Here is a 16975-nt window from a genome sequence, read left to right as displayed (position 1 = left end):
ATCTAAACTGTGGCCCATGCTTCTCAACTATGGACTGGACGAGCCCCTAGTGCATTTTTTGGCGCACCTCCATACTGACCTTAGGGCTCAAGTTAGAATTGGGTCAGGGGGCGAAGTTTCCGGAGCCATAAAAATTGGTAGGGGGGTTAGACAGGGGTGCGTTTTAGCACCCCTGCTGTTTATTATTTACATCAATGACATAGAAAAGGTTTTAAAACAAGTAACTAGAGATGTTCCAACTGTCCTGGGGCACCCCCTGCCAGTCCTGTTATACGCAGATGATGCGGTCCTTATGGCCCGCACCCCTAATGCCCTCCGTTTACTTGTGGAAAACTTTGTCCATCATATGGAGGGATTAGACCTGCGCGTGAACTTCAAAAAATCTTTCGTTATGTCATGTGGACCCGGAAAACGGAAACTTAATGCTATCCATATCGGGTCTGACAAACTTGACTATGTAAATTCTTTTATATATCTTGGGGTGGCCTTCGCTGCGAACAACTCATGGAGTGGGCATTCTGCCCACGCCATGAGTAAGTTCTCGAAGGCCATCAACTCAATATTGAGTCTTCCACGCCCTAAAAAATTAGGTGCAACCAGTGCTATCTTAAAAGTTTTTAGATTACAGTGTATCCCTGTTGCCACTTATGGGGCGGAAGTCTGGGGCTCTGCTAAAACCCCCGGTATCCAACGAGAAGAGACACGTTTTTGTAGGAAAGTACTGGGTGCCCCATTCTCGTCCTCCGAATTTATTTGTCACAAAGAGCTGAACCTCCCTTATATTAGCGATTTTATCAGATGTAGACCAGCTTTATTTTGGCTGAGAATCTGGAGGAACAATGCTGCCTCTTTAACACAAGACATAATTAAAGATTGTCTTAAATGTGACCACGGCCTCTTAATTCCATGGCTTGCTGGGGTCTTAAAATTATTAAGTGCCGTGAATAAAGGAGATCTCTTTTCAGATCCCTCCAGAATCGGATGTCAAGATAAGGTCGAGGTTAAACAAGCATTATACGCACTCTTTGAAACTGAAAGGATGGAAAGGGAAATATCCAAATCGACTGTCGTCAGATACATGGAGGATGATCTGTCCAGGCAACCCCTCCCACTCTATCTTACCTTGCCTATGTCTAGTTGGGAGAGGTCTCTGTTATTTCGATTAAGGGCAGGTTCTATAAAATTTTTGCTGGGCTTTCCTTTGGGTTATAATCACACTACAGAATGTAACCCCTGCCCCTGTGACGGTACCAGCAAACAGAATGATCTGCATTTTTTATTTTTTTGCAAATTTTATTTAAAATATATTAATTGGCTCTTAACACCCTATTTTAGAAAACAAAGACCCCTCTCCTTGGAGGAGTCTCGCTTGATGTTACTCTCCCTGGATACAGAGGAACTGACCTTTCGTATCAGTACCTTTTTAAGACTAATAATCCGTGTACGCAATATGATGGAAAACCCTTGAAAGATTGCTGTCTTAGTTCCCTTTTTAAAATTTTTAAAAAAAAATTAAAAAAATTGTATTATGTATATTGTATCAATGAATTGTTTCTTTTTTATGTCTGTACTTTTATGAATTCAAGTAATTCGAATAAAGGTCTTTTGATTGATTGATTGATAACTGACAGTCAAACAACACGCCCAGGTTTCTCACCTTGGACACGGAGCGGGGGCACTCACCGGCCTTCAAAGGCCACCAGGAGTTATTCCACAGGGGATTCCCCTGGCCAAACTCAATGATCTCGGTCTTTCCAGTATTGATCTTCAGGAAGCTCTCATGCATCCAGATCATAATTTCCGATAGGCACTTGTGAAATTTAAGGGCAGTGTCATTAGATTGCTTGGCAGTCGAAATTATGAGCTGGGAATCGTCCGGGTATGACACTAAGGCGAAACCATGCTTCCTGATAAATCTGGCCAGAGGAGTTACGTAGATGTTGACCAGCGTAGGTGACAGCGCTGAACCCTGCGGAACCCCACATGGAAGATGGAAGCTGTCGGACTGTAGGCCATCCCAGTGTAGATTTTGCTCCCTTCATTCCAAAAATGATGAAAGAAGGGACAACGCTGGGCCCTCAATTCCGACCTCCTGCAATCTTCGTATCAACACCGTGTGATTCACAGTGTCGAAAGCAGCCGACAGATCTAACAAGATGAGAATCGCCCTGCCTCCTTTGTCGACTATACTACGGATCTCCTCTGCTGCCATAAGCAGCGCTGATTCCGTCGAGTGTTGTGCACGAAAACCATGCTGGGTGGAGTTTAACAGATTATGGGAGTCTAGGTAGTCCGTCAATGAGCTATTAACTGCTCTCTCTAAAATTTTAGCTGCAATAGGTAGTGCAGCGATAGGGCGGTAGTTCTTAGGTACATGGGGATCTAGTGTGGGTTTCTTCAGTAGTGGTCTGATCGTAGCTATCTTCCAACTGGAAGGATAGCTACCAGACTCCAGTACTTCATTAATTAGAGGAGCTAATTCACCTGCAATTCTGTCAGCAGCGAGGTGCAAGATCGAGGGAGGGCATGGATCTTTTGGGGAGCCTGATTTAGTTAAAGTGATCAGTCTACAGGTTTCTTCCCTCGTTATTGGTGGAAATTTCCTTAGCCCGGGATGAGTCATAACTCTATTAGTCAGTGGTTGCCCTTGCTTCTCTGGGCCAGGGTAAGAATTCATAAGTTCTTTATAAATTAGTTGAACCTTTTCCTGAAAGAAGGAGGCTAGTTTTTCGCACATCGCTTGATCAGGCTGAAATGTATTATCCTGAGATGGCGGTAAGAGTTGGTGGCAGCTACTCCCCGCTGGGCGCCGAGCACGAACATTCTGTTAATGTAACTCGCTTTTCAGAGGCTAATAATTGTTTTAAACGCACATTGTGCAGTGACACTGAGCTGAAGCTCGCTTTTTTTAAATAATTGAAACTGTTGTTGTGTATATGTTGTTTTTAGATTCACCCTGAAAATAAGAGCACATACTTGCACTCACCAGTGACATTCTTTGTGAGCCGTGGACTGTTTCCGCGTAGTTTAGAGGCAACCGGCATCCTAGCCAATCGCGGTTGTCGAGGGCGGGACAGGGGCGGCACCTGACGGAGTGTCAAGCGGTTAGCGCTCTAGACCTCCGCTTCCTGGAGAGTATTTAGGCTGCGAGGAGGCAGACGTTCCACGCGGTAAGAGTTGGTGGCAGCTACTCCCCGCTGGGCGCCGAGCACGAACATTCTGTTAATGTAACTCGCTTTTCAGAGGCTAATAATGGTTTTAAACGCACATTGTGCAGTGACACTGAGCTGAAGCTCGCTTTTTTTAAATAATTGAAACTGTTGTTGTGTATATGTTGTTTTTAGATTCACCCTGAAAATAAGAGCACATACTTGCACTCACCAGTGACATTCTTTGTGAGCCGTGGACTGTTTCCGCGTAGTTTAGAGGCAACCGGCATCCTAGCCAATCGCGGTTGTCGAGGGCGGGACAGGGGCGGCACCTGACGGAGTGTCGAGCGGTTAGCGCTCTAGACCTCCGCTTCCTGGAGAGTATTTAGGCTGCGAGGAGGCAGACGTTCCACGCGGTAAGAGTTGGTGGCAGCTACTCCCCGCTGGGCGCCGAGCACGAACATTCTGTTAATGTAACTCGCTTTTCAGAGGCTAATAATTGTTTTAAACGCACATTGTGCAGTGACACTGAGCTGAAGCTCGCTTTTTTTAAATAATTGAAACTGTTGTTGTGTATATGTTGTTTTTAGATTCACCCTGAAAATAAGAGCACATACTTGCACTCACCAGTGACATTCTTTGTGAGCCGTGGACTGTTTCCGCGTAGTTTAGAGGCAACCGGCATCCTAGCCAATCGCGGTTGTCGAGGGCGGGACAGGGGCGGCACCTGACGGAGTGTCGAGCGGTTAGCGCTCTAGACCTCCGCTTCCTGGAGAGTATTTAGCCACTCGGAGGCCCCCAGCGCGCAGCGATGGCGCGCAGGGTAGGCGCCTTTGACTGCGCCAAAGACGAGCCTAAGACCAGCCCGTCTGTGCCCGTCCGGGCCAGGCCGGGTCACGGGGCAGGAAACGCTAGTCCGGGTAAGATCACTGTGGATCAGTTAAGGTCTATGCGCCCAAGTAGCAATAGTAAATGCTCTGTCCTAAAGCCTTCCCTAACGGGTATACAAGTATGTCCTCACTGTACATTTGCTCTTACAAATGTTCAGCCCTACCCAGAGGTATCACACAAACCTAAGCCATCAACTCAAACCTCTGTTTTAAATTCTCGCACATTCACATTCTACACTGTGAATTGTAGATCACTGCCTCAACATAAAGCTGATATCTACCACCTCCTAGCTGAAGAAAAACCTTGTGCGCTATTTCTAACAGAGACCTGGTTGCAAGATGGTGCAGGTCCCGATGTAGCCGCTGCCTTACCCTCTAACTATGCCATTGTTAGAGTAGACAGAGATAAACAAGTAGGAGGGGGCATCGCTGTGATCTTTAACAGGGATTTTAATTGTGATTTTGAAACAGTAAATATTCCTGGATGTGAAGCAGCTTTTTTTTAAATTTCATTGAATCCAAATTTTATGTTTTCTGGATTTCTAATTTATCGTCCTCCGGGAAACAGCAGTGGTTGGGCTGCGAACTTGGCTAATTTCATTTCGCCTTACTTTCTGAATGCCCAAAACTTGACCATACTGGGGGATTTAAATCTTCATTTGGATGACAAATCTAATAGCATAGCTGTTAACCTGTTAGAGGACTTTAATACTTTGAATATGTCTCTACGAAATGAGGGTCCCACTCATAAAGCTGGGCATCTGTTAGACCCCATTATTTCTAGTGTACAGGAGCTAAAATGGTTGAAAACAGACCCTATTTGTTGGTCGGACCATTTTTTAACGCTTTTTAGTATTACTCTTGAACAATTTAATTCGCCAGGCTCTGCTTGCCCTCCAATTTTTATGAGAAATTGGAAAAAGCTAGATCTAACTGAGTTACAGAACGCGTTACAGGCATCCCTCCCTGTTCTGGGTGCTGATATGGAAAGAAATGCGCTGGAAGCCCACACTTGGCTAGAGAGAGCAGTTGACATCTGTCTGCCCGCTACCAGGTGTAGAGGGAATGTCCATCGTCCCCCGGCCCCCTGGTATACGGAAGCACTGAAACTAGAAAAAACCAAGTGTAAGGGACTTGAGAGGAAATGGCGCAAACAGTATGATCCTCTTAAAAAGGAAGCATATCGTAAGGCCAGAAACCTCTATCACACGGCCTGTGCTAGAGCTAAAGCATCCTATGTAACAGAGACCATTAATACTGCTGCCAATAAAGCACGGACCCTTTTTAACACAGTTAAAGAATTAGCCGGAGCTAATTCTATGGCAGTTGCACGTCCCCGGACCCCTCAAAAATGTCAAGACCTTGCCACATATTTTGTGGAAAAGATCGAGACTATTCTTGCCAACATTAATGTTCCGGTGAGGGATGACAGGAAAGTTCCTCCCTTAGAAAGCCTACCAGGAAACCGGCTTGTCTCCTGGCCATCCATCTCCCTGGACACCTTGAAATCTTTAGCCACCTCTATCAAGTCGGGCTCTCCATGTGACCCTCTCCCAATTAATATTCTGAGCCAACTGGACGACAGTGCTTTGGGGATTATTGCCGAGACACTAAACGCCTCCATTCATCTGGCAACCGTCCCAGCGTCCTGGAAGCACGCCATGGTCAGCCCTCTGCTGAAAAAGCCGTCAGCTGATCCAGAGGTACTGGCCAACTATCGTCCGATTTCCCTGCTGCCAGCATTCTCAAAAATACTGGAGAAGCACATCCATGGTGTACTTTCAACTTACACAGAGAATAACAACCTACTCCATTTTTCCCAATCGGGTTTTAGGGCAGGCCACTCCACCGAATCTGCCCTCCTGGGAGTCACGGAGAAGATCAGGGGACTTTTGGACGACGGGCAAACGGTTGCTCTTGTTCTGCTTGATTTAAGCGCAGCCTTCGACACCATCTCACACAACAGACTGCTTGTCAGGCTGAGTGAGGATGGTGTCGGAGGGGCAGCGCTGGACTGGATTAGATCTTACTTGAGCAACAGGACGTTTCAGATCTCGTCCTCACAGGCCCAGTCGGACATTTTTCCGTCACCCCACGGTGTGCCTCAGGGCTCAATTTTGAGCCCGCTATTTTTCAATCTGTATCTCCGCCCCCTCGCCGACTTGGCAGAGCGGGTAGGTCTAGAACTTATGACCTATGCGGACGATTCGCAGATTATTTTTTCCCTTACTAACTCAGAATCTTCATCCCCCTCTGTGCTGAAACTAGGCCTTCAGGAAATTTTCAGCTGGATGTCTACGAACCAGCTAAAGCTCAATGGGGAGAAGACAGAGATTCTTCTCCTGGGGAAAAATAAAGATCTGTGGCAGGATACCCATTGGCCACCATCTTTGGGCGCCTTCCCCACCCCGGCTACCCAAGCTAGAAATTTGGGGGTGTGCATTGATGATTCATTATCAATGAAACAGCAGGCCAACAAAGTGGCTGGTGTCTGCTTCACGATCCTTAAATGGCTGCGGAAGATTATCTGGATGCTGCCTGTGGATACCCAGAAGACCGTAGTCAATGCATTAATTACATCTAGGCTTGACTACGGTAACATCTTATACCTGGGTTCCAATTTAGCCGTGATCAGGAGATTGCAGCTGGCCCAGAACTCCGCAGCCAGGTTGCTGTGCAAGATTCCTAGGACAGCAAGGATCTCGAAGCATCTGAGGAACCTGCATTGGTTGAGGGTAGAGAACCGAGTTCGGTTCAAAGCCTTGACATACATGTTCAAGATCAGGGCAGGAACTGCACCAAAATACCTGCAAAAATTGGTTAGGCCCCATGTTCCTACACGCAATCTCCGTTCTTTAAATGGAGCAAATTTTGTGGTTCCCAGGTTCAAACTGGCCCGAATGGGGGGGAAATCTTTCTCCCATCTGGGACCAGTTCTTTGGAATTCCCTCCCCTTAGCCTTACGGAAGGAGGAGAATTTTGCCAGTTTTAAGAAAAACGTTAAAACTTGGCTTTTTAATAAATAATTGTGGTCCTTGACAGTTACTGCCTCTATGTTTTGACTTCTTAAGCCCTGGCGCCGGGAAACCCTTTGTGGGTATCTGTGCGCATTACAAATGCAAAAAAAATTAAATAAATAAATAAATAGAAAGTACAGTTATTGTTTTAAAAAGCTCTTTAGTCGAGTTCGCTGCTTCCCTAATCCTAGTTGCATAAAATAGACTCTTTGCGGCAATTATTGCATTCCTGTACTGTGAAAGGGCACAATTATACCTAGTTTTATTCTTAGAGCTATAGTCCACCCTCCAAAGGCGCTCGGCCTTTCTGCACGCTATCTTTAGGGTCTTGAGTTCCCGACTATACCAGGGGGCCATTAAGACCATTACATGGAAATCATATGTAAAATAACAATCATGACACAGAAGTACTGATAGTAAAAGAGTCAAACTGACGTCAAACTCTTCATCCTTTTTTTTACTTCCCTTTTTCACTCAGATCAGAAAGCTCAATCTCTGCTTGAACTCTAACAAGACCCAAATAACAACAAAACACTAAATTCATTAAAAAGGAAATTCCTGCACGACTTGAATTACTCCAAAAGAGGTCCCAACTTTCAGTAAAGTCTCTTTGTGTGTACTAGACTACAGCTGTAGCCTCCATCTAGCCCTGGCCAAGTCTCTTATCCATAGACTTCAGAGAATCATACAGAATGCAGTGGCCCTTCTGCTGAGACTTCACAATCCCTTCACGGAATTAGACCTTGCCGAAACGGGAATTCTGCTTCCAACTGGAAGCACTTTCTAGGTGTCTTGCACTAGGCTGTTTACCAATAGGGCCTCTTTTCATATAATAAAAAAAAAAAAATCTAAAGTTACTAATTTATAGGGAACTCATTCTCCTTTAGCGAGCTACTGAAAAGCTCCCATATTTGCAGTTCCCGGACTGGAGGCTATGCTTTCGGTCTTGGTCTCATCTTTGACAGCTCTTTCACAGACCATTAAAAAAATTGATCGACTCTTAGCATTCCATAAAGACTCCAATTCATAGTCTGATTCCACTTCATGGTCTACCCTTGTGCCATCATGTCCTTGGGCAATACCCCACTATCATGATGTAAGCTGCCCTCCACAAATCGATTAAGAAAATAGAGACTGAATGAATCACAAAGAGACTGAATAAATAGCAAATAAACAGAGTGTAAGTGCAGTACACAAAATACCAGTACAAACCTGGAGAACTCTGACAACCTCAGCCATCATGGGCCCCAAACACCTGGTGGTATAAAATCCTGGTCCATCCTGAAAGAAAAAAAGAAATAAGTATATGTAATCATGCGGCTCACACAAAGCTACAATCTGGGCTTCTGCACCTACACGTTCCATTGAAATGACCAGATAAAGTCGATATCTAGGCCCAGATCCTATCAGTCTCACTAACAGCACCAAGCAGCACTGCATCACAAACTAACCTCAAAGCCTGTTTTGTGCGGACAGCCATGTCTTTGAAAATTACGATCATTAAGTCACACTGGAATGTGTTTTCAGTTGCATTAATACTAGGAGGGTACTTAATTAAGGTGGACAAACTGTCAAGAATCCGTCTTGTGACTAATATCACAGCAGTTCGACTATTGTGAACAAGTGGCTGACATATGGTTAATATGATCCTGGGTTAAACTGTCTTTCGCAACACCCGCTGGTACTTGCCAATCCCCATTCAAAGCCTCGAGGTTAGAAGCATGAGGACAAGAAATTAACTGGAGGTCAGGAATGGGGGTGGCTGGGGAGGGACAAGCTGCACAGAGCAAGGCAAAGAGAAATTTATTTAGCAGTAATACGAAGCTTCTACCTTGGTTGCCCAGGTTCACAAGCTGTGACTAGACTCTTCTCTCTGAGATTAGAATGAATTCTAGTGAATCTAAAAATTACTGCTGTGGAGAAATTTTGTAGACCTACAGAGTAGAGTCCTACACTGGCACAAAGTATAGCAGAAGCCTTCGGATGGTATTGCATAGATGCCAATTCAGCGAATGAATAAACTTACTTTAACAACAATGATGACCTTTCCCTGTTTCAACCCGACAGATACTGCGGCTGCAGCAGTGTCAGGAGAGGTTTTGTCTGTGGTGATAATTTCCAGCAGCTGCATTTTGTCCACTGGTGAGAAGTAGTGCATTCCAATGACCTAAACAAGGGAAATTATGGACCAATCAGGGTTACTAGGAGTAACTAATGCGTCAAATCACAAAAAGGAGTAGAATGCACAGTAATGTCCTCAAGAAAAGGACATCTCATAAACATTAACATACAGATGACAACCAGGAACAAACCGCTTTTATCTCACAATAGGCCCTAGAAGGGGAGACAACACAGTAAGGGGGAAGGAAGAGAAGTGGGAGGATGGGGCAGAACAAAGAAGTAATTACTGCGCCCGCTGCAGCCAACAAACAGCATTCCATTTTATGCATGGGAGCTAATCGCTCACGGCAAAAAGCGGATGATCACATAGGACTCATTAATTTTAACAAAACCGGGCATGAACACCGCTGAAGAACAAGATAAGAGAATATTCTACACAAGCTTGCTGGCACTATCAATCAGCCACTCACAAGGCACCCTGAGGCGAGTAAGAAGGGGATGATTTCCAACTTATTTAAGGTATTTCATAGAGTGGAATCTGAGCTCCTAGGATCAGATGCATATTTTACAAAGAAAGGTTTAATTTCAGCCTCTTCACCTAAACAATGAGGTGCTGAACACAGACCAGTTACTTGTGTGGCATTGTTGTGAAGAAACTAGACTGCAGAAACTAAGATGTCACAGAGGCAGTGGGTGAATATAGTCTGAAAAGCTATTCAGAAATGTTTTTGACCTTCATTCATCTACAATAGCTTATTTGTCAAGATCAGAAGAGAAAAGGGGAAACATCAGGTGATACACAGACTGTTTAAACATGCTCTGAACTAATTTTTATGGGGTGGTCGCTTATGGTCCCACTTCCCATAGAAATGTATGTCACAGAAAGGAAAAACCCACCTTATCAGGTCTTTTGCTGACTGAAGCAATCTGGCCAATTGGGAGAGCTGATGTGTTGCTGGCAAATATGCAGTGAGGGGAAACCACCTGCGGAAGAAACAGGACAACTTGAGGACCAGGGCAAAAGCAGCACAACAGATCACAACACGATTGAAACACTAACGGTACTTTGGTCCTGGACTAATGGCATAGACCAGCAATTATTAGTACCTGGACTACTCTTGTCTTATTGCACATTGGGTCCTGGACACCTAAATAGTCGATGATTTAGTGAACAGAAATGGTTGCAATAGGTTATAAACTGAAAATGTTCCCGCAGCAAATACTTTTGGTTGACATTACTGAGCTGATGTTTCTCAGTCAATATTGTGACGCTCCTATTACTTCTATCCTTTAGTAGTAGGAGCAATATCCGTGGCACAGATCCGAAGCTTAATACTGATCACTATATGGCATGTAGGTTTATACTGTATGGTAGAACTAAAAATACTGTGGTGGTTCCAATAGAGTGTGTCTAGATAATTCCCTTTAACTGATTTCCTAAAATGTTTGGGGCAAAGTACTCACCAGAACTCCCAGACAGTCATAAACATACCATATTGTGCAATAAAAGATTGTTTATTAACAATGGTTTTAAAACATTTTCCACCAAATTAGCTTTTTCAAAAACAAATAAGTTTACCTTTTTAAAAAATATTTATTTTAACGCTGAATTCTGTATGTATTAGAAAAAAGTGTAAGTCAAATTCAGATATGGTGTTGAAAGCTTCTACAAAGTCCTACATTTTCAGAACACTATGTCCAGTTATGTAAAAACCTTAGCAAGCGAGACACCAACCACATTATCCACCACCCACATTATGCTACGTGAACTTGCAATTAAATAACAAATTGTGAAATAAACAAAAATCATGTGAAATCGGTACTCACTGCTTCCACCTCCTGCAGCACTTTGTGCTTGATTTTGATATCTTCAAACACTGCCTCGATTACCATGTCAGCTTTCTCGAATCCCGTGTAATCTAGCTGCCCCGTCATGTGGCTAATAATGCTGTCGCGCTCAAATGACGTCACGTTCCTTTTCTTCACTTTGTCATTAAGTCTGCGTAAATTAACGGCAACAGCAGTTTTAACAGATTTACTCCTGCGGTGGATACTGATATTTAGGTTATGACATCTGGGAGTGCGTGGAGACGGTGAGAACGAGGCACAAGATAGGCATGGATGCAACACTAGTGGATGCTGGGTAGTGCAAAGGAGAGGTCGCAGTACAATCAATACTCACCCTTTGTAGACTTGCTGCTGCCCTCTGCTCAACCCCGGCAGGGTGGTGTCTTTCAAAATGGTCTTAAGACCCTTATCGACAGAGACCTGTGCAACTCCGGCACCCATAAGGCCTGCTCCCAGGATGGCTAGGGTCCTGCATGCACAAGAAGCTGTCATTATCATTCAAGTCAGTAGCAATTTACATCTACTAGGTTTATAAGTTAACCTATCAATGACAGAGCTGTACTTCACACAAGTACCCGGCATAAAGAACCTCCCTCATTGGATAAAATTGTTACTGCATTGTAAAATCTAGCGTCTTGCTTGGTTGTCACTGCTGAGCCATGTCTTAAAACCTTAGACACTGGAGTAACAAAAACATCTGGGGTTCAACATCACAGCATTTACCATCAGGACATATCACACGAAGCTGCAACGTTCTTGGCTGTACGTATCACACTACTGGCAATGTTGTACTATTTGAATATCCGATGCATGTCATACATGTCTTCAGTTACTTCTTAATCTAAAGGTATCAATATTAGCCAACATGGTTAGATTTAGATTTCATAACCCACACAGTTTAGCCTGCTCTTTCCACATTTAACTCAGGTTAGTAAATGTACTATGATCAACATAGCATAAATTACATAAACAACTCAAACCACAGCACTTTAGCAAAAGATAAACATGAAATGAGGACCATCTGATCCAAGTAATTGTACTCACCTGGACTACCCCATAAATACATAAGACAAAAGTCTTTCCTAACAAGAGTGCCCATTTCAGTGTTATGGCAATAGCAGTGGACAAGATGCCGAAGATGTGTTTGAAACCTGTAAATAAAACATCTAAATCCCGGGGGACTGATAAAGTACTTCATTCTTATGAAGTCACAAAATAAGTGCCCTGGAGTTTAGTATTGCAAGATCTATGTAAGGGCCAAGAAGCAGCTTATTTTCTGGTGCACAGTATCAAAAAGGGAGACATTAAATGACCATTATGAAGTTAAAGCTATTCCTGAGGAGAGATCTTGATTTCAAGACTGAACCTCCGTCAGAGGCTGCTCCAGTTACTGAAGAGCCGATCCGCATGGCAGTCATTATTCGTTGCGGAAAGCCTTACAAATGTGGCTAGTAACTGCCCCTTCAGATTGAAAGTCTAGCTTCCCAAGATGAATGCAGACTAGTTGACATTACGCAAACACTCACCTTATTCTAGCATCAAATCACTAGACGAGGGAACATTGATAACTTTATTTTACAGAAGGCATCAAGTGCAGGCTAGGCAGAAGCTAATTACAGTGCAAAACTAAATCAAGACCGCTATTCCCAAACGCCCAAATACTACATATTCATTCGTATCATTTGACAAACTTGCAGCAACTCTCCTCCTTTGTTAAATGTTGCAGTTTTTTTACACTTGCACTATCCCCTTGCCTCACCTACATCTCAAGCACCGATTCTTCAAAAATTTTGCAGCCCTAAGGAGCCCATGAAGAATGCCCAGTGATCGGCATGGGTTTTAGCGATGGGACAAAAGTTAGTGAATAAATTCATGTGTGTGTATATTCTGGTAAAACCGAAGGACGATCTACAAACATTACTACTGCACATTTAGTGCTCAGGTGGAACTTTTAAAAAAAAGTTTCAAATGAGCAGCCTCTGCCTCCTAGGTTTCACAGACATATAACAGTGTTCCAGATAGGAACAAACAAAGGAAGGGGGCGATTTTTTAGTACTTGGTAGGCATAGAAATCACTTCAACCCAAACAACCTCACGCTAACCTGTGTCCTCCTATTTACACCAGACCCAACATTTATAACCAAAAAAAAGCCTTGTACAAATATGGCGAAACACTTCCTATTCTCTTTCACAGCTCCTAATTAGGACATTTCCCTAATCTACGAGTGCACATCACTCCTTGTTCCACCCCCAATTAATATCCACAGTCTTCAGTGAAGCTTGCATCAGACTATGAATCCACTCAAAACGGATTCACATGTAATCTTGTCCCCAAGCAAAGCATGGTCACCCTGACTGAACAAAAGGGAAACATTTTTTACATGTAATTACACACGCCAAAGTCTTCTCCAAACCAAACTCCACCCAACTCTTAAGCTCCACGTTGCTGTAGACTCTTCTAAATTCTGGAACTTCATTTAAAGGCAAAACTGATTTAAACAATTGTGGGGGTAATTATAGGTTTATGTGCTTTTAAAATCTTAGCAGGAAGAGGAGTGAGGAAGAAGAACTCACACGTCCACTAAAAAGGAGAAAATCTACAACATAATTTTATAGAGGGCTACAGACTAGGGATGCTGCCGGCACCTGCACTCGTACTCCACCCTCACTGCCCTGTACAGGTTTTGTACAACTCTACCCTTGAAGCATGCTGTTTTTCTCTAGTTACCCCGCATGCTTTACACAGCGACATATTGGATATGGAAGCAGCATCGATGGAACTTACTTGACCTCTTTCTGAGGAGCGCCAAACTTGTTTTTCTTGCACAGAACCTGGCCGTGGTAAAGCCCAATCAATGCTTTTGACTCTCTTGTCATGGCAAGCTCCCCAAATTTCTGTAAGTGGAGAAAATGGTTGTAAGTTTATCAACACATACTCATGTCATTGTGAAAAACTGTCCTTCAGACCAACTGTAAGTCAATCAGCAGAGTACTACTACAGTCAAATGGGGTCATAGCCAAAATATTAATTCGTTTTGTTGTTGTTTGAGTTTGTAAAGTACCTCTTGGGCGATCGCCCGCATAACCCATTTTGAGACAGGATAATGACAAACTACCAAGCATGGAAATATCATTGGGTACAGTTTGAATATATAACAAAATTGATAGCCGAAACTTTACGCAGACTTTCCCACCCCACCCACACTGGCGAACATATTTAGATACAAATGTGTGCCCGAAGAAAGAAAACACTATCATATAGTATGGCCCATATCATCCCATGGATACTGCTTTTCAGGGGGTTTGCGAAGGAAGAGGAGGCAGGTCTATGCCCCGGTAAGTAGCCTATCGAGACCAGACCTTCCTGTGCTTTTGAGGACAACCCCACGCTTGGAAGACTGCATTCTCTGCACCCATGCAGTTGTCCAGTTCCTTTCGCCATTTCCCAATTGTTGGTGGGGAAGTTCCCTTCCACAGCGGAGCTATATCGCGTTTGGCAATTGTGAGAGCGAGGAAGAGTAAGTGTTGTTTGTAGCCGTTCCCTTCTATGTCATCTATGGCATGGAGAAGGAACAGTCTAGGGTCAAGTGGGAGATCCCAGGACAACACTTCTTTAAGTGACTCTGCGCCAGAAGGGCTGTATTGCAGTGCAGCACCATACAGTGGGGAAGAATGGCCTCTCCTCCCTGTCACATCGTAGGCACTGAGGGGAAGACACCAAGGCACCCCAGGGACTAGCAATTACCCCCGCCCAATCATCATCTGTCAGTTCTGGGATATCATCTTGCCATGCTTTCCTAGTCTTCTGAAGAGTCATGGTGGAGTGTGTTGTCAGTTTTTGATATATTTGCAGAATTTTGGGGGCGCCCATAAGGAGGAGACCATCTAATGGGTGAAACTCGTGGAGGTCATCTAAGTTTAGAAGCAATGGGGTTAGAGCATGGCGTAATTGGAGGTACTTGTAGAACTGGGTTTTATGAAGATGAAACTTCTCCCGCAGCGGCTGAAAGTATTTTAGAGTAGTGCCCTGTATGATGTCCCCTAATGTGGAGATGCCGATCGGCCCCACTGGCGGAACCCTTTTAATGCTGTCACCTGGCGAAGGTAAGTACCATGCCATAGGGCCGTTGTCCGAGTCAAACGCCCATGCCACCCCATTCGCCGGACTGTATCCCGCCACAGCCGAATTGCTTATCTGCTTGCGTGAGGTAGAGAGTCAAGATTTTGCTCGCTAAACAATAACCGAAGGAGGGTAATCCCTTCCATTGCTGTGTGTTCTAGAGCAGACGCCGGGTCTGTAGGTGTATTATACCACCAATCATGGATGACCAGAAGGTGAGAGGACACATAATACGAGTATACGTTTGCAGCAGTAATACCGCCGCAATATGTAGACTGCACACAGGTCTGTAGCGCCACTAACTGCTCCCACGCCCCATACGAATTTGTTAAGTATAGTGCTCATTTGCGCGAACCACGATCGCGATATATGATATGGGAAATTTTGAAGCCTATAAAGCACTCTGGGGAGAGAGACCATTTTAAAGATTTCGTAACGCCCATATAGCGAGAGAGGTAGGGATGACCATATGGAGGTCTCATCAAGAAGGCCAGCAAGGAGCGGGTTAATATTGTGCAGCCAAGAGGTCTTGGGACAGGGAGATATATATATATATACCCAGGTATTGGAAACAGTCTGTGACGTGTTTGAGCTGGGATGCCCATGTACCACAGCCCTGTTGTCTGCATACTGGGAACAGTACAGATTTGGAGGGGTTAGTAGGAAGTCCGGTGGTCTGGCTGAAGATTCAGAGGATCTGTAGGCTAGGCGGGCCCAAGATACATGGATCCGTCATGAAGAGTAAGACATTGTCTGCATATAATGCAATATGGCCTGGTTGTGATATTGGCTCGTCAAAGCCTCGGAGCACCAGATCCCGACGAACCCATATCGCCAAAGGTTCCAATGCCAAAGCAAATAAGAGCAGGGACAAGTAACAACCCTGTTGTGTGCCGAGGCTAATGGGAAAGAAGGGAGAACAACGATGACCAGCAATACGCACTGAAGCCTTAGGTTCTGTATATAGTAGGTGCACGTATGCCAGAAATCGTGGACCAAAATTAATCGCGAACAAAAGCTGGAATAAGTATTCCCAGCTCAGGGAGTCAAAGGCCTTGTCCATATCGGCGAGGAGTATGGCTGCAGGGCGTCCCAGCTCTGGGGCCAATGCCATGGTATTATGGACCCGACAAATATTATGGTGGGTGGCTCGGTGTGGCATAAAGCCGGATTGATCTAGGTGGATCAAGTCCTGAATGCAGGTCCGCAGGCGATCTGCAAGAACTTTTCCCAGTAGTTTGAATAAAATATAAATATGGTTTATTGATACTCAACAGGATGGCATTTTCCAACCTGGTTTAGAGAAAGCAACAGATACACTTTCCTCAATTCTTCCTAATGAAACTCTGTCCCTACCATTCAGCAGGAAAATACCTTCTTGCTGCGTCTTACAAACGACACCCTGACAAAAGGGAGCAGAAGGAGCAAAATCAAATTGCAGAGAGGAAGAACAACAACATGAAAAGTAGTTTTTGTGAACTTTAAGTTGTCACCGCTTTTCAAACACCACACACTGATGAAGGTCAAAACATCTTGTTTGGTGCATCTTTACAAACACTGACCAGTGTGAATGATAAGGGGCCAGGGATAATGCAGGTCCAAAGCCGCCATCTAATCTGGGGCCACTTTATTTGTTCATGAAGTAAACACAAGTGTCACAAGCAGTGGTGTTCCATTTCTAAGGAAGGAGCAACCTCAAGAAGAAGTGGACACTTGCAACAAGATTTCACCCCAAGACAGAAGACTATCTCAGATCCTGAACTAGTTACATTTCAGTGACCATAAGCATGATGCAACACAGCAGGCCTTTCAGTTGGTACCCGACACAGA

The 16975-nt window shown here is 44.3% G+C and overlaps 2 protein-coding genes across 2 annotated transcripts in view; one reads left to right on the top strand and one right to left on the bottom strand.

Annotated features, from left to right (window-relative positions):
* HADHB (hydroxyacyl-CoA dehydrogenase trifunctional multienzyme complex subunit beta) overlaps window positions 1–16975 on the top strand; it is a 341378-nt gene that overhangs the window by 89328 nt on the left and 235075 nt on the right. The gene's annotated exons all lie outside the window — the stretch shown is intronic.
* Window positions 1–16975, bottom strand: part of HADHA (hydroxyacyl-CoA dehydrogenase trifunctional multienzyme complex subunit alpha) — a 146004-nt gene that overhangs the window by 42087 nt on the left and 86942 nt on the right. The window contains exons 11-16 of the mRNA XM_085613197.1: window positions 13811–13920; window positions 11360–11494; window positions 11005–11176; window positions 10075–10161; window positions 9083–9223; window positions 8269–8337 (exon numbers count right to left, since the gene is read on the bottom strand). Coding sequence (XP_085469323.1) covers window positions 8269–8337; window positions 9083–9223; window positions 10075–10161; window positions 11005–11176; window positions 11360–11494; window positions 13811–13920 — 714 coding nt within the window. The remainder of the gene's footprint in view (window positions 1–8268; window positions 8338–9082; window positions 9224–10074; window positions 10162–11004; window positions 11177–11359; window positions 11495–13810; window positions 13921–16975) is intronic.

Source organism: Triturus cristatus, chromosome 6, assembly GCF_964204655.1.
Source record: "Triturus cristatus chromosome 6, aTriCri1.1, whole genome shotgun sequence".
In the NCBI taxonomy this organism is placed as follows: domain Eukaryota; kingdom Metazoa; phylum Chordata; class Amphibia; order Caudata; family Salamandridae; genus Triturus; species Triturus cristatus.
The sequence above is the reverse complement of the archived record's forward strand: the minus strand, read 5'-3'. Positions and strand labels throughout refer to the sequence as shown.